This window comes from Oncorhynchus tshawytscha, unplaced genomic scaffold, assembly GCF_018296145.1.
Source record: "Oncorhynchus tshawytscha isolate Ot180627B unplaced genomic scaffold, Otsh_v2.0 Un_scaffold_15173_pilon_pilon, whole genome shotgun sequence".
NCBI lineage: Eukaryota > Metazoa > Chordata > Actinopteri > Salmoniformes > Salmonidae > Oncorhynchus > Oncorhynchus tshawytscha.
In genome coordinates, this window is record NW_024609707.1 from 86,202 (window position 1) to 104,705 (window position 18,504).

At 43.1% G+C, this 18,504-nt stretch overlaps 1 protein-coding gene across 1 annotated transcript in view; it reads right to left on the bottom strand.

Annotated features, from left to right (window-relative positions):
* The window catches only part of LOC112223275 (cadherin-23), a 117,807-nt gene that overhangs the window by 72,317 nt on the left and 26,986 nt on the right, over nucleotides 1–18,504 (bottom strand). The window contains exons 4-5 of the mRNA XM_042317137.1: nucleotides 1,798–1,862; nucleotides 1,410–1,647 (exon numbers count right to left, since the gene is read on the bottom strand). Coding sequence (XP_042173071.1) covers nucleotides 1,410–1,647; nucleotides 1,798–1,862 — 303 coding nt within the window. The remainder of the gene's footprint in view (nucleotides 1–1,409; nucleotides 1,648–1,797; nucleotides 1,863–18,504) is intronic.

Here is an 18,504-nt window from a genome sequence, read left to right on the forward strand (position 1 = left end):
ATTCAAACTAAAACAATGTAACTAAGAGAGGCATCTTTCCGCTTTCGTTAATAAAATAATTATAAAAATAGTATTTCAAAATGCCAATGTTTATTTAGTTAAGGATCCATAACAAATTACTATGGAATAATTTTGATTCTATTTTTTAATTTAATTAGGCAAGTCAGTTAAGAACAAATTCTTATTTACAATGATGGCCTAGGAACAGTGGGTTAACTGCCTTGTTCAGGGGCAGAACAAAAGTTTTTTACCTTGTTAGCTCAGGGATTCGATCTTAGCAACCTTTCGGTTATTGGCCCAACTTTCTAACCACTTGGCCACCTGCTGCCCCAAAACACTAAATTACAGAAATATCCTCCATTCCTCTATATGTAATTATTGACGGAGAGTCATGTCATATTTTTCGATATTACTGTAGGCAACTTGAATCTCACTAGTGTTGAGTAATATGCTGTTAAAAGTGCAGTAGGTCTTAATTATTTAAAGAGTATATTGAAGTCAGAAGCAATAAGATTTGAAGCAATAGCCTACAACTATTTAGCTCCGTTTTGCACAGCTCTGAGACAAGCATGGTGACTGGACATTTTTATTTTGACCGAATCTCCGTTTGGGTATTGGTTAGACTACAATTATACAATTGGAATAGAAACACCATAATATTAATACAATTATTGAGCAAAATGTATAAAAATTGTCCCATCTACTATGTTCTTACAAAAAACATTTTTTTTCAATTCTCTAGTACAGACACTATTGAAGGCTATCAAATGCTTCTCAAAGATGCTCTCTGGTGGTCAAACTAGCACTAACTAGCATTAATTGTACCAGTGGTTAGCACTTAAATAATGTGCCATAGGATTCCGCGGCACCACGCAAGCTCCGGTGCCGCAAGCTGCAACTTTTAAAGGACAAACTGTGATATTTAGAAAAAATGTCTGAAAACCTGTTTTTGCTTTGTCATTATGGGGAATTGTATGTAGATTAATGAGGGAAAACAACTATGTGATCAATTTTAGAATAAGGCTGTAACATAACAAAATGTAGATAAAGTTAAGGGTTCTGAATATTTTCCGAAGGCACAGTATGTGTGCATGGACACATGCACACACACACACGCGCATGCACACACACATAGACAAGCTCCACTTAAACTGTGTATCTGAAATCGAAGAGGGCAATCGGCTTGGGTAAAAATGAAGAGAAAAATGACATCAAAGCAAAAGTCAACTTGATATGGGTCTCAGGGTGTATCCTTTGTGTCACAACTTAGACCTCCCCCTCCTCCTCCTGCCCTGGTGTGTGTGTGTGTGTTTATGTCTATCTGTCTATCTATGTGTGTGTGTCCGTGTGTGCTTGTGTCCATCTGTCTATGTGTGTCTGTGTGGTTTTATGTGTGTGTCTTCACCTACCCTGACTCGGGCCACCTGTTGGGCGGCCTGTTCGTTCTCTCTCAGTGAGCCCATGTAGGCCTCCTTCTGGAAAAGGGGTGTGTTGTCATTGACATCCAGGACGTTGACCCACAGCCTGCCCGTGGTCTCCTCTCCACCACCGTCCCGGGCCAGCACGGTCAGAGTGAATCGACGCATCAGCTCATAGTCCAGATTGCCCCACAGATGCACCCAGCCTGTCTCAGGGTCCAATGAAAACCTGGGGGAGAGGCATGTGACAGGACAATAACAATACACAGCATTCAACAAATTAGACTTATTTAAATTAAAATACTATCATGCCCTTTGATAAAAGGTAGGAGAGTTCATTTATATGGTTTCTCAGTCTGTGTATTTAGGTGTGTCTTACTGTTCAGGCTCATCACTGAAGTAATACCGCACTGTCCCAAACGTACCAAAGTCACCGTCTATAGCCTGAGGAGAGGGAAGAAAGTGATATTATTCAATGTTTGTATGCAGATTGAAGAGAGAGGAGAAGGGAAAGGCACCAGCAGTCTTTGGGTGACAGTGACACACACAGGGACACATGACAAGACCAAGGAACACATTTAAGCATAACACCCCACTGGATATTCAATAGATGGTCCTACAGTACACCCCCTAAAAACGCTAAGGCTGAATCCCAAATGACACCCAATTTCCTACATAGTGCTGTGTGAATAGGGTGCCATAGGGGGGCCCTTTCTCACTGTGCAGTTGTCACAGAGGCGACAAAAGTCCTCCACATCCCTCTTGTGCTGCCCCCAGTAAAAGCCCTGACGGAGGCGGCAGAGTGTTTTTGTGACCCCAAAGTGTCCAGTCTCCACCCCCCCATGAGTACTCTGGAGCACAGCCTCCCACAATGCTTTTGGGACCACCACCTGCACCTCTCCTCTCCCATAGCTGACTCCTTCCATGCCCGCTGTAGCACGCCACCAGCCAGCTGCAGTCTCTCAAACTTTGACCACAACCCTTTGGACGCGAGTGAGAGCGCTGTCACCTCTTCCCATGGTGGCCTCATCTGCGCCTCTACCCACTGTAGCACTGGCTGTAGGTCTGTGTCCCGTCCCTGCTGCTGCCCCCATTCAGCCACGTCGACAGTCTGCAGCTCACAGCAGACAGGCCCGCTCGCCCGACACACTGTGGCACAGACCCCCTCTGCACACAGCTCTCTCTCCCGTCACTCTCTCTACTCACAGTGGCGGCAGCCGTCTGCAGTACAGGGCCGACGGGACGTGGCGTCGGTGTTGGAGTGGCGTGCCCCTGCCCTGTGCACCACTGCGAAGTCATACGGCTGAAGCTCCTCCAACCAGCGTGCCACCTGCCCCTCTGGCTCTCTGAACGACATGAGCCACTGGAGAGCAGAGTGGTCAGTCCTTACAGTAAAGGGCAGGCCACCCAGGTAGTACTTGAAGTGTTTGATGGAAGCCACAACAGCCAAGAGCTCCCGCCGGGTGACACAGTAGCGGCGCTCATGTTTGTCAAATGTTTTTCTGAAGTACGCCACCACTCTCTCCCCCTCTGGCCCCACCTAGGCCAGCACCCCACCCATGCCCACATTGCTCGCGTCTGTGTCCAGGATGAACGGCAAGGTGAGGTCAGGGGGGGCGAGCACGGGGGCCTCGATCAGTGCACGTTTCAGGGTGTTGAACTCCTCCTCACACTCCACTGTCCAAGTGAAAGCCTTGTCCTTTGGCAGCAGGTGGTTCAGGGGCGCAGCGACGCTTGAGAAGCCCCGTACAAACCTCCTGTAGTACAAGGCAAGGCCCAGGAAGCTCTTTAGCTGACGCTGGTCGGTGGGTGTGGGCCAGTCTCTGACAGCCCCCACCTTGTCCTCCATGGTGCTGATCCCCTCCTTCTCCACTCGGTGACCCAAAAATGACACCTCTCTCCTCATGAAGTGGCACTTCTCGGGGTGGAGCTTCAGACCTGCGGCAGCCACCTTCTTCAGCACACGCCGTAGCGCCCCCAGGGCTGACTGGAAGGAGCTGCCATGGGCCAGGATGTCGTCGAGGTATACCAGCTCACCTGTGACTGTGCGGAGCTGCACAGTTGTGGGCTCACACTGAGTCCAACCTGGCACAATATCTGGCCTCACCAGGGTTACTGTGGACCCAGTGTACACCAGGGCAGAGCAGGGCACCCGCTCCACAGTGACATGACAAAAGTCCCCGACCAAAGTCCCCAACACAGGTCCGGCCCACCACAACAACAGGCTCCATCCGCTTGCCCTCGTCTGCTTCTGGGGGAAGTAGAGCCTTGCTTCCCCGTCTGTGCTGGTGGGCTCCTCCTGAAGAAGATGGTGGTTGGGATGGAAAGCAAGGGGTCTGAACTACCCGGTCTATGCGGACTCCGAGCCATTTCCCTGAGCTCTGGGGGACATGGGGCAATATCAGCGCAGATGGCCTGGCTGGCCACAACTCCAGCAGACCCTGGGACCAGGGCGTGTGTTTTGTGCCGCCTGTAGCGACACAGCACCATGAGTTCTGTCATTTCAGCCACCCATGCAGGCTTTTCAGTCTCCGGGCTGCTCTGCCCCCTAGCTCGCACAGAGGGTCTGTCTCCCTGCACCCCCACCAGAGCCCCAGCTGAAGCCCCAGCCCACACCAGCTCCCTCTCCAAAGCCATCTCCAAGGCTATCAGCAATGACTCAGGATGAGCCAGCTGGGTCTGTATAAGCAGCTCCGTAGGAGAGAGCGCCTGTATGAACTGGTCCCGTGCTAGAGAGGCTCTCAGTGTCATTAGCTAGCACCTGTAGAGGCTCTCCAGGCTGCCTGCGTCTATTACTCAGTTTGGAGCGCAGTAGCCCGGGCTGTACACAACTGTCCATAGCGCCTCCTCAGTGCTCCCACTAAAGCACCATAATCATGTCTGTCCTCGGGGCTAATCAATATCAAACAGGCCAGAGCTACATCCGTGAGGCATAAAGCCAACTCCAGTGGCCTTTCTTCATCCGACCACCCCCTAAAATGGCCATAATCGTTCCCTACCTTCCCTTTTGTATTCCCTCAAAGCATTTTCAACCCCCGTTCTCACCTGCGGTAGCTAGCCACATAATTCAGCTAGCTAGCTGACTAACTTTTATCAACATTTTTACTTCTGACACCAATGTAATGGCCTGACTAGATCATAAAGGAACAATTGTCCAGACAGAGGGTTGAGTTTACGAATCGACGGTTTATTAAACCAACTTTACACAGGCTACTGTTTGGCCCTAGCCCACGCCAAAAAAATGAAAGATAACCCACAAGCCAATCGTGACCTTCTCTTGTGAAGCCCAGACGAAAGAGAGAGAACAAAGGCTAAACCTGGTTTTATCTTCCAATGCTCCATCCCCCTGCCCAACCCCCCTCCACGCCACTCCGCCAACCGCCAGGATGCCCGGCATCAGAACATGCCAGGCATTCCCGTGATTGGAAGATAGCAGGTTGATTGGCATGTCGGACACTGGGTACTGGTAAGTACAACAAAACCACCTACTAGCCTAACACATAACACACAGCTGTCTGTGCGGGTCGCTACAATACAATTATACTAGCAAAGTTAATGATCACAAGTCAGTCATAATGTGGCTAATAGTCTAGCCTATCTATTTATATATACATTTATTTAGCAAGCTAAAAACAGAGCTTAAGCTGTTGGGAGGATGTCATGTCATTATTTGACCGCAGTCAAGTCATTGGAGAAGTAGGTGAGTGACACTTTCCCCCCCTCATATCATTTATCGGTGGCTACAGCTAGAGATGCAGGTGTCATTTGGTTAGCTAGTTGATCAACCCTACTCCTCCGCCAGAGCAGCGCATCCAGTGTCAATGGTGCAATGTGCGCTTACGAACAGACAATCTGACAACGCTCTGAATTTACGAACGACGCAGAGCGCACTCTGACACACTGAAGGCAATTTACGAACGCACCCTTAGTTGTCAATCAAATGTATTTGGCAGCGATCAAATGGACGGGCAGGCAAGTTCCCATTCAGTTGCCAAAACGAGGGTTGGGACAAGCATGCATTGGCAGGTAAACTGTAGGAAGAGCAGGCTACTATTCCTCCATTGTTTATCAGTGCAATTTTGAGGGCTAACTCGCTGAAAAAGTTTGAGAGAGTTTATCTAATGTTCCCTAGTTAGATTTTGGCTCATCTCGCTCTGGCTAGCTTTAGTTGTTGATCTTGTTGTTGTTGATGTGCATAACTGAGGGAGAGAGTCTACCTTTTCATGGTTGTTTGATCAATAGATAGGACTGTAAAGTTCCCAAATGTAAGAGCCTCCTCTGGTATTTACATATTTGCAGAAATCCATTCAGGTGTATTTTGTGGCTTTTGGCTAATGCGTTCTATTGGCAAAGTTGTGCTGTTGCTACTGCCTGAAAACACAGTCCAGTTCGAAGTGAATTATGGAAGGCCCATGAGGCAAATGGCTTATTTGCATAAAGACCTACTGTAGCTCTGATTGACTATGGCTCACCCGTCTGTGAAGACTCCGGTCCTGGACTAGACAGATGTTTTTATTAGGTTTTATTTACTGCACCGTCTATTAATTGCTCAAACGCATGGCCGCTTTCCCACTATAATGCTATAGAATTTTCACAAATGCCATACTATATGTCATTCCCAAACATTCTATGAATTTATGAAAATGTGAAAATGACCATATCTAAGTGCTCACTTGTCAGAAGAAAAACAAATCTCATATTCTTCCTGGGGGTGTATATGAATAGATTTGATGATGCTAAAAGGCTGTCAGTTCTAATTTAAGTCTCCACTCCTACCTTCAATTCAAAAGTAAGGAGAAAAAAATCCCAATTTATTTCATTGTTAGATTTTATTAAAAGGGTCCATCTGTGATTGCTATTTCAATTTGTGAGCTTTTAAAATAATGACTTATACCGATTGATTCTTGAAGAATATATAACTTTAATAACTATAAATGCCTCATGAGCCTAGTTCAACTGTCATACCCCACCAGAACCCCAAATAAGCTTGTTTTACTCAATTGTTAGCCTCAAAACATTATTAAAACTATAATTTTGAAATCATTGTTTGCCAGTCCTTGCGTCCATAGCTCTTTCTATGAAGATGAGTGGTTACATTTCTCCGTCCCCATCTATTTCCTACAACAGAGGCGGGGTAGCCGCTTTGTTATTGTTTGAATTGCAGATTGCCCCTCATGCTCTATGATTATGTGTGCACATAATTGAACAAAAACTTTCCTTAATGATTAACAGGACAACACAGTAACAATGAATGAGGACAATAATTAAGTATTGATAAAGACACAGGTAGCAATGTTATTGCTCTGGTTGGCAGGTCCACAGGCTGTCCCTACGGGTGTGGCATGTATCTGTTTTACGTTTTGGGGAATAAAATTGCCCATATGTCTGCATATTTCTCACAGTGTAAGAGGAAATGCAGATCTATCTCAAACTTTCTCTGAGGGCAGAGTGCACAGCCTGTCCTCTCTGGGTAGCCTGATCAGCCTGTGACGGCCGGTCTCTATGTCCAACGTGTTCACCGAGTCTGTACATTGTGCTTTTCTCAGTTCTCTCTCGCTCTCTCTCTCTCTCTGACCCTTTATTTGTTGGCAAGCATGCTAAGAGCATATCAAACCTCAACATAGATGTCTAGAAAGGTGGGACAGAGAGAGAGAGAGAGAGAGAGAGAGAGAGAGAGAGAGAGAGAGAATTTAAGAGCCCAAGGACAGCAACACAATTAGACCCAACCAAATTATGATGAAGCAAAAAGATAACTATTTGACACACTGGAATGAATCAACCAAAAAACAGAGCAAATTGGAATGCTATATGGCCCAAAACAGAGATTACACAGTGGCAGAATACCTGACCAGTGTGACTAACTATGTACAGACTTAGTGAGCCTAGTCTTGCTATGTAGAGAAGTCGTCATAGGTAGACCTGGCCCTCGAGAGAAGACAGGCTATGTGCACACTGCCCACAAAATGAGATGGAATCTGAGCTTCCTAACCTCCAGCCAAATGTCTGACCACAGTAGAGATACATATTTCCCACAGATCACACCTACCCACAAAGAATTCGAAAAAAAAATCTAACATTGATAAACTCCCATATCTGTTGTTTAGGCGAATACCGCAGTATGCAACCACAGCAGCAGATGTGTGGCCCACTGCCATGACTCTTGAAATGTGTGGAGGCAGGTAGCCTAGTGGTTAGAGCGTTTGACTAGTAACTGGAAGGTTGCAAGATAGATTTCCCGATGTGACAAGGTAAAAATATGTCGTTCTGCCCTTAAAAGGGCAGGTAACCCACTGTTCCTAGGCCGTCATTGAAAATAAGAATTTGTTCTTAACTGACTTGCCTAGTTAAATAAAGGTAAAAATAATAATAATAATGTCTTCACCATTTTGAGACTTTTCAGTGCGTTGTTTACTGTTCATTTCTAATATATTTTTGTTTATGTTGTTTTGCGGCTTATCACTTTTGTTTATTGTTCATTTCACTTGCTTTGGCAATGTAAACACTTTTTTTCCATGCCAATAAAGCCCCATTGAATTGATAGAGAGAGAAGTGTGTGTGTGTGTGTGTGTGTGAGATATATACATCTAAGTGATTGTGTTTGTGGTTCCTCCACACAAATCCACCTGCTATTTGCTTAGTTGATCTACCCCTCAAAGAATCAAACATCTCAAGCGAGGCCCTCCAACATAATCTCCAGTCATGACTGAACCATTCCTCTAACGCTAATGTCTTTCACTCTCCAGCCATTGACAGAGCATAAAATCCCACATTCACACTTCCTAGTTCTTCGTCCTCCGTTTGTGTAGGTCGGTTTTAAAATATTTGGAGGTGAAAGCTTCCACTCATTGATGACAGAGAGTTAGAGAGGAACACAGATAATCAGGCCATACCATCTCAGGTCGAGGAGCGTTGCTTTTATGGCTTATATGACCAGGAATTTGAATTACTGAGCTCCTAAAATTACTTTTCTGCCGGGCTCTGAGGAATGGGGGGTGTGGAAAGGGAAACCAATTATGGTCTACCAGGCCTGCTGTCAAGCAGACACTACCCTCCAAACACAGACAATCCCCTCTCCTCCTGGCGCCACACATCTAAACACCTCCACACAAACAGCAATTCACACGCACATGCACACACCATCATGTCCGTAATATAGAGTCAATAGCTTCGCAACTACATAAAATGCACCAATACCAACATACGCACGCGTGGGAGCACACGCATACACACCAGTAAAGATGTCCAGTATCTGTCAAGCAGTGTGGTGGAGAGCACACAGCTGTGACGAAGATGCAGCCAACAGAGCAGTCCATCTTTCTCTCTCAAATTGAAATTCATATCCAAATTGAATATGCTTTAATGGCATGAATAACAAGGTCAATGTTGACAAAGCAAAGTGATACACACAAAGATGACAGTAACATTGACAGCAATAAAAATAGTAGCTATATTTAAAAAGAAAAAGAATGGTCAACGTTTAGAATTGAAAAAAAAGATATATATATTTTTTCAATTTAAACATTGACAATTATTTTTTGTTTTTAAATATAGCTACTATTTTTATTGCTGTCAATATACTGTCATCTTTGTGTGTATCACTTTGCTTTGTCAACATTGACCTTGTTATTCATGCCATTAAAGCATATTCAATTTGTCATCTTTGTGTGTATATACTGTACATTGCTCAAAAAAATTAAGGGAACACTAAAGTAACACATCCTAGATCTGAATGAAATATTCTTATTAAATAATTTTTTCTTTACATAGTTGAATGTGCTGACAACAAAATCACACAAAAATGATCAATGGAAACCAAATTTATCAACCCATGGAGGTCTGGATTTGGAGTCGCACTCAAAATTAAAGTGAAAACCACACTACAAGCTGATCCAACTTTGATGTAATGTCCTTAAAACAAGTCAAAATGAGGCTCAGTAGTGTGTGTGGCCTCCACGTGCCTGTATGACCTCTCTACAACACCTGGGCATGCTCCTGATGAGGTGGCAGATGGTCTCGTAAGGGATCTCCTCCCAGACCTGGACTAAAGCATCCTCCAACTCCTGGACAGTCTGTGGTGCAACATGGCGTTGGTGGATGGAGCGAGACATGATGTCCCAGATGTGCTCAATTGGATTCAGGTCTGGGAAACGGGCAGGCCAGTCCATAGCATCAATATCTTCCTCCTGCAGGAACTGCTGACATATTCCAGCCACATGAGGTCTAGCATTGTCTTGCAGTAGGAGGAACCCAGGGCCAACCACACCAGCATATGGTCTCACAAGGGGTCTGAGGATCTCATCTCGGTACCTAATGGCAGTCAGGCTACCTCTGGCGAGCACATGGAGGGCTGTGCGGCCCCCAGAAGAAATGCCACCCCACACCATGACTGACCCACCGCCAAACCGGTCATGCTGGAGGATGTTGCAGGCAGCAGAACGTTCTCCACGGCGTCTCCAGACTGTCACGTCTGTCACATGTGCTCAGTGTGAACCTCCTTTCATCTGTGAAGAGCACAGGGCGCCAGTGGCGAATTTGCCAATCTTGGTGTTCTCTGGCAAATGCCAAACGTCCTGCACGGTGCTGGGCTGTAACCACCTGTGGACGTCGGGCCCTCATACCACCCGCATGGAGTCTGTTTCTGACCGTTTGAGCAGATACATGCACATTTGTGGCCTGCTGGAGGTCATTTTGCAGGGCTCTGGCAGTGCTCCTCCTGCTCCTCCTTGCACAAAGGCGGAGGTAGCGGTCCTGCTGCTGGGTTGTTGCCCTCCTACCGCCTCCTCCACGTCTCCTGATGTACTGGCCTGTCTCCTGGTAGCGCCTCCATTCTCTCGACACTACGCTGACAGACACAACAAACCATCTTGCCACAGCTCACATTGATGTGCCATCCTGGATGAGCTGCACTACCTGAGCCACTTGTGTGGGTTGTAGACTCCGTCTCATGCTACCACTAGAGTGAAAGCACCGCCAGCATTCAAAAGTGACCAAAACATCAGCCAGGAAGCATAGGAACTGAGAAGTGGTATGTGGTTATCACCTGCAGAACCACTCCTTTATTGGGGGTGTCTTGCTAATTGCCTACAATTTCCACCTGTTGTCTATTCAATTTGCACAACAGCATGTGAAATTTATTGTCAATCAGTGTTGCTTCCTAAGTGGACAGTTTGATTTCACAGAAGTGTGATTGACTTGGAGTTACATTGTGAATTCAAGGCACACTTAACCAGCATGGCTACCACAGCAATTTGCACGCCATCCCATCTGGTTTCAGCTTAGTGGGACTATCATTTGTTTTTCAAGACGACAATGACCCAAACCACACCTCCAGGCCGAGTAAGGGCTATTTGACCAAGAAGGAGAGTGATGGAGTGCTGCATCAGATGACCTGGCCTCCACAATCACCCAACCTCAATCCAATTGAGATGGTTTGGGATAAGTTGGACCGCAGAGTGAAGGAAAAGCAGCCAACAAGTGCTCAGCACATGTGAGAACTCCTTCAAAACTGTTGAAAAAGCATTCCAGGTGACTACCTCATGAAGCTGGTTGAGAGAATGCTACACTGTCTAAAAGGCAAAGGGTGGCTACTTTGAAGAATATAAAATATAATTTGTTTTACACTTTTTTGGTTACTACCTGATTCCATATGTGTTATTTCATAGTTTTGATGTCTTCATAATAAAAAAAAAGCCTTGAATGAGTAGGTGTGTCCAAACTTTTGACTGGTACTGTGTGTGTGTTATATATATACACACACACACACAGTACCTGCTTGCACCAATCTCATGTAATTACAGTAAAATACTATAAAATACAAATCCTGCTTCTCTTAAATTAATTAAATGCATTCATTCATTACAAGTAATTGTATAATATTTCTTAATGTAAAACATTTTACAGCATCCCTGCAGTAAAGCCTAATTACAGTATTAACCTAGCAACTCTGATGCCAGTATAATGCTGGAAATTTACAGCGGAAAGTACATTTTACAGTGTAATATTTCCCATTCACCTGCAACAGGTATCTTCAGATGTACGAGTGATTTTCCTATTTCTAGAGAAGGAAGGGTAAAATACTGAAGGACTGGAGAGGAGAACAGGATAATAGGACAAATAGTGAGAAGAAAATGGCCATTGTGAATAAACATTTTCCAAACACCCACTGTTTCTCTCAAACACATTGACAGGCCCTGAAATCCATTAGTGCTACAATGGCTAAAGGAAAGAGAGGAACTGAAAATATGATTGGAGGCAATAAATAAGAAATGAAAGAATACAAACACACTCAAACCCATGGAAGAGAAAAAACAATGAGCAATTTTACTGATAGGAGATGCCAGTCTAAATTCTCCAGGGAGAGAAAGAGACAGATGGAGAGAAAGATAGAACCGGACAGAGACTTAATCACAATAAATATTGATAATAATAAGTAACACAGCAGCAGATAAATATTAAACAGTCTGTGTGTATTTCTGTGTGTGTGTGCATGCATGAATGTGTTTATGTGTGTGTGGGTGTGGAGGGGGGGCAATGGAGTAATGCATTGGGTAAGGGCTGTACATACATAAACCATAATCAGTTGAATCATAAATAATTGCCTAAACAAGACATTTCAATAAAATTTCAGGTGATTTTTAAAATCACTGTGAAAAGTGCCTTTCAATTTGCGTTGTATAAATGATTATATCTATTCGGCCTGACCACCATTCATTTTATTGTGTTACAAACTGGGATTAAAATTGATTTAATTATCATTTTTTGTCAACAATCTACACAAAATACTCTAATGTCAAAGTGGTAGAAATATTTTTGTTTTGTTTGATAGAAATGAAATAACTAAAATATACTCGTTGCATAAGTATTCAATACAGTCAATACATGTTAGAAACACCTTTAGCAGCTATTCCACTGTAAGTCTTCTTGGGTGAGTCTCTAATATTTTCATAATTCTTCAAGGTCTATTAAGATGTTGGGGATCATTGCTAACCAGAATAGAAAGAGGAGTGGTAGGCCTCGTGCACAACCGAGCAAGAGGACAAGTACATTAGAGTGTATAGTTTGAGAAACAGACGAGAGGTCGACCGATTATGATTTGTCAACGCTGATACCGATTTATTGGAGGACCAAAAAAAAGCTGATAACGATTAATCAGCCGATTTTAAACTTTTATTTTATTTGTAATAATGACAATTCCAACAATACTGAATGAACACTTATTGTAACTTAATACATCAATAAAATCAATTTAGCCTCAAATATAGAATGAAATATGTTCAATTGGGTTTAAATAATGCAAAAACAAAGTGTTGAAGAAGAAAGTAAAAGTGCAATATGTGCCATGTAAGAAAGCTAACTTTTAAGTTCCTTGCTCAGAACATGAGAACATATGAAAGCTGGTGGTTCCTTTTAACATGAGTCTTCAATATTCCCAGGTAAGAAGTTTTAGGTTGTAGTTATAAGAATTATAGGACTATTTCTCTCTATACCATTTGTATTTCATATACCTTTGACTATTGGATGTTCTTGTAGGCACTTTAGTATTGACAGTGTAACAGTATAGCTTCCGTCCCTCTTCTCGCTTCTACCTGGGAACACATCGACAACAGCCACCCTCGAAGCAGCATTACCCATGCATAGCAAGGGGAACAACCACTCCAGGTTTCAGAGTGAGTGACGTTTGAAACACTATTAGCGCTCACCCCGCTAACTAGCTAGCCATTTCACATCGGTTACACCAGCCTAATCTCGGGAGCTAATAGGCTTGAAGTCATAAACAGCGCAATGCTTGAAGCATTGCAAAGAGCTGCTGGCAAAATGCACGAAAGTGCTGTTTGAATGAATGTTTACGAGCCTGCTGGTGCCTACCACCGCTCAGTCAGACTGCTCTATCAAATATCAAATCATAGACTTAATTATAATATAATAAACACACAGAAACACGAGCCTTAGGTCATTAATATGGTCAAATCTGGAAACTCGAAAACAAAACGTTTATTTCAGTGAAATACGGAACCATTCCGTATTTTATCTAACGGGTGGCGTCCATAAGTCTAAATATTCCTGTTACATTGCACAACCTTTAATGTTATGTCATAATTATGTAAAATTCTGGCAAATTAGTTCGCAACGAGCCAGGCGGCCCAAACTGTTGCATATACCCTGACTGCGTGCAATGAACGCAAGAGAAGTGACACAATTTCACCTAGTTAAATATTGCCTGCTAATCTGGATTTATTTTAGCTGAATATGCAGGTTTAAAAATATATACTTCTGTGTATTGATTTTAAGAAAGGCATTGATGTTTATGGTTAGCTACAGTCGTGTAACGATTGTGCTTTTTTCCGCAAATACGCTTTTGTTATATCATCCCCTGTTGGCTGTCTTTGTTAGGAAGAAATAGTCTTCACACAGTTCGCAACGTGCCATGTTGCCCAAACTGCTGCATATACCCTGACTCTGTTGTTAGAGAAGTGACACATTTTCCCTAGTTAAAATACATTCATGTTAAATATGCAGGTTTAAAAATATATACTTGTGTATTGATTTTAAGAAAGGCATTGATGTTTATGTTTAGGTACACGTTGGAGCAACAACAGTCCTTTTTCACGAATGTGCACCGCATCGATTATATGCAACGCAGGACAGGATAGATAAACTAGTAATATCATCAACCATGTGTAGTTAACTAGTGATTATGATTGATTGTTTTTTATAAGATAAGTTTAATGTTAGCTAGCAACTTACCTTGGCTTCTTACTGCATTTGCGTAACAGGCAGGCTCCTCGTGGAGTGCAATGTAAAGCAGGTGGTTAGAGCTTTGGACTAGTTAACCGTAAGGTTGCAAAATTGAATCCCCGATCTGACAAGGTAAAAATCTGTCGTTCTGCCCCTGAATAAGGCAGTTAACCCACCGTTCCCTGGCCGTCATTGAACATAAGAGTGTGTTCTTAACTGACTTGCCCAATTAAATAAAGGTGTAAAAAAGTGTCCAAAAATACAGATGTCTGACTGTTATGAAAACCTGAAATCGGCCCTAATTAATCGGCCATTCCGATTAATCGGTCAACATCTAAAACAGACACCTCACAAGTCCTCAGCTTCATTAAATAGTACCCGCAAAACACCGGTCTCAATGAAAACAGTGAAGAGGCGACTCCGGGATGCTGACCTTTTAGGCAGAGTTCCTTTGTCCAGAGTCTGTGTTCTTTTGCCCATCTTAATCTTTTATTTGTATTGGCCAGTCTGAGATATGGATTTTTCTTTGCATCTCTGCCTAGAAGGCCAGCATCCCAGAGTCGCATCTTCACTAGACTAACGAGTTTCAGAAGAAAGGTCTTTGTTTTTAGCCATTTTGAGCCTGTAATCGAACCCACAAATTCTGATGGTCCAGATACTCAACTAGTTGAAAGAAGGCCAGTTTTATTGCTTCTTTTACCAGCACGCCAGTTTACAGCTGTGCTAACATAATTGCAAAAGGGTTTTCTAATGATCAATTAGCCTTAGAAAATGATAAACTTGGATTAGCTAACACAACGTGTCATTGGAACACAGGAGTGATGGTTGCTGATAATGGACCTCTGTACAACTATGTAGATATTCCATTAAAAATCAGCTGTTTCCAGCTACAAAAGTAATTTACAACATTATCAATGTCTACACTGTATTTCTGATCAATTTGATGTTATTTTAATGTACCAAAAATGTGCTTTTCTTTAAAAAACAGGGACATTTCTAAGTGACTCCAAACTTTTGAACGGTAGTGTATGTACGCACGTGAATCTTGTACAGGGCTTTACATGTACATTCACATGAACACATGCACTTGCACACACATGTGATGACTGTGTGATGCTGTCTGTTGGGCTTTAGCGTGATGATTCTCTGCTCTGGCCATGTGCTGACCTTGAGGGAAGGCAGTGAATGATAAGGCAGGGTGACACAGGACTGTGTGTGTGTGTCAGCCATAAAGCTGTCTGAGCTCGAACAGGTATTTATGGACAGAGCCTGGAGGCTTGGGAGAAACATCTGTTTAGTCAGAGGAGATGGCCAGCCACTCTGTGTGTGTGTGTGTGTGTGTGTGTGTGTGTGTGTGTGTGTGTGTGTGTGTGTGTGTGTGTGGTGGTGGGGGGGTGGGGTGGGAGATAGTGAGAGTGTGTGTGTCTCTGTCTGTCTTTCTTTCTTTTTTCTGTGACCCTACACACTGCAAACATCGCCAAGAAAACTTATCATGTAGTAGATTACCGGGGCGTACGTGTCACAAACTCAATTTCATGAGCACAGTCTATAAACAGTATAGATTTTCCACAGTATTCTTTTTGCACTTCTTTCATCTACTGTATCAGGTGTGTGTGCACTTCTTTCATCTACTGTATCAGGTGTGTGTGTGTGTGTGTGTGTGTGTGTGTGTGTGTGTGTGTGTGTGTGTGTGTGTGTGTGTGTGTGTGTGTGTGTGAGTTACTGTCATTGAAATTAATGGCAATGAATAATAATCCAGAGTTATTATGTGGACTCTGTGCTGATAACTGGGTATGCATCCCAAATGAGCCCTGGTCAAAAATAATGCATTATGTAGGGAATAGGGTGTCATTTGGGACCCGTTCTAAGTAACCTTCTCACTGCTAGGTCAGGATATAGATGATGGTGACCTCTGTCCTTGGTATGGATTAAACGTAGAGGGTAAAGGCAAGGAGGTACTAGGATGCAGATGATGCACGCCCACGTATGTTTTTAGCTAGCTACAGTAGCTAGTAGTAAAGTGTTGGTTCCATGTTTCATGAGCTGAAATAAAATATTCCCGAAATCTTCCATACGTACAAAAAATGTACTTTTCTCAAATTTTGTGAACAAATTTGTTTACATCCCTGTTAGTGAGCATGTGTCCTTTGCCAAGATAATCCATCCACCTGAAAGGTGTGGCAAAATATATATATATTTAACTTTTATTTAACCAGGAAGGGCTCATAGAGATTTGAAATCTCTTTTTCAAGAGCATCCTGGCCAAGATAGGCAGTACCAAGTCATTACACAATAACAGACAGCCAACATGAAAAATTACAGGTAATATAGTAAAAAAAAAAGAATTCACAAGAGTATAATAAAATCATAAAACAGCAAATTAAAAACATTGACAGGTCAGGGAATCAGCCTCAAAATCCTTCATCAATGATTTAAAAACACCAATTGGACAAGTTGTGCCAGTTTAAAAGTATTTTGTAAGGGGTTCCAAGCCTGATCATTTGACAGATGCACCTTGTGCTGGGGACAAAAAAAGGCCACTCTAAATGTGCAGTTTTGTCACACAACACAAAGCCACAGTCTCAAGTTTTGAGGGAGTGTGCAATTGGCATGCTGACTGCAGGAATGTGTACCAGAGCTGTGCCAGAAAATGTAATGTTAATTTCTCTATCATAAGCTGCCACCAACGTCATTTTAGAGAATTTGGCAGTACGTCCAGCTGGCCTCACTACCGCTGACCAAGTTTAACCACGCCAGCCCAGGATGTCCACATCTTACTTCTTCACCTGCGGGATCGTCTGAGACCAGCTGATGAAACTGTGGATTTGCACAGAAACATGACCTGACTGCAGTTTGGCATTGTAACCAACTTCAGTGGGCAAATGCTCACCTTCGATGTCCACTGGCACGCCGGAGAAGTGTGCTCTTCAAGGATGAATCCCATTTTCAACTGTACCGGGCAGATGGCAGAGAGCAAGTAGGCGAGCGGTTTGCTGATTGCAACGTTGTGAACATAGTTCCCCACGGTGGTGGCGGGGTTATGGTATGGGCAGGCATAAGCTATGGACAAAGAACACCATTGCATTTCATCTATGACAATTTGAATGCACAGAGATACTGTGACGAGACCCATTGTCGTGCCATTCATCCGCCGCCATCACCTCATGTTTCAGCATGATAATGCACGGCCCCATGTTGCAAGAATCTGTACGCAATTCCTGAAAGCTGAAAAGGTCCCAGTTCTTCCATGGCCAGCATACTCACCAGACATGTCACCCATTGAGTATGTTTGGGATGCTATCGATCTACGTGTACGACAGCATGTTCCGGGTCCCGCAAATATCCAGAAACTTCGAATAGCCATTGAAGAGGAGAGGGACAACATTCCACAGGCCACAATCAACAGCCTGATCAACTCTACGGGAAGGATTTGTTTCGCCCTGCAAATGGTGGTTACAAACAGATACTGACTGGTTTTCTGATTCACGCCCCTACTTTTTTAAAAGTTCTCTGCAACCAACGGGTGCATATCTGTATTCCCAGTCATGTGAAATCCATAGATTAGGGCCTAATACATTTATTTCATTTGACTGATTTCCTTATGTGAACTGTAACTCAGTAAAATCCTTAAAATGGTTGCATGTTGCGTTTATATTTTCGTTCAGTGTACATTTAAAAAAGTACAATAAATCAATTGAATATACACCATCACAAAAAATTCATTGTTTCTTTTGATCATGTCTAAAGAAACATTATGATATGAAGAAAATGTATTTCAAAAGAACCGAATACAAGTTGGCCTACTGTATGTTATCTGGCTAAGCTCCATGCCATAGGCTGTAGGCTTATTTCCTTATCTGAAAATATATGTTTATAAGTTCCATTCCATTATATTATATGATTTTATAGTAAGAAGAATATAATTGAACTTAGCTGAAATAAATAGAAAGGATATTTTTCCCATTCCTAAGCAAGTACGCAAATGAAGTTGCTATCTGGCTTCAAAGTCATCATTTGAAACAGGTCCTATATGCAAGATTTAGAGTTATTTGTCAACTTTAGTTGTGACTGATACAAACATTAGAATGTCTTAGAAATCAGAACATATATGGTCTGCATGATGCGACTATAAGCTATCAATGATTTGAGAAAGTGTGCGCTCTGTTCCTTGCCTCAGGCTGCACAACTTTTCTCTCATCAAGTGATCATATTTTCACCCATCAGACTATTTTCAAGTTAATCTTGTCTCTACTAATATGTAAAATATATTCAATTTAGAATGGCCCTTTATCAAATGGGCAGGAACAGGGGAAAAAAGGAATGTCATCTGTATGCACTTGAATAGTGAATG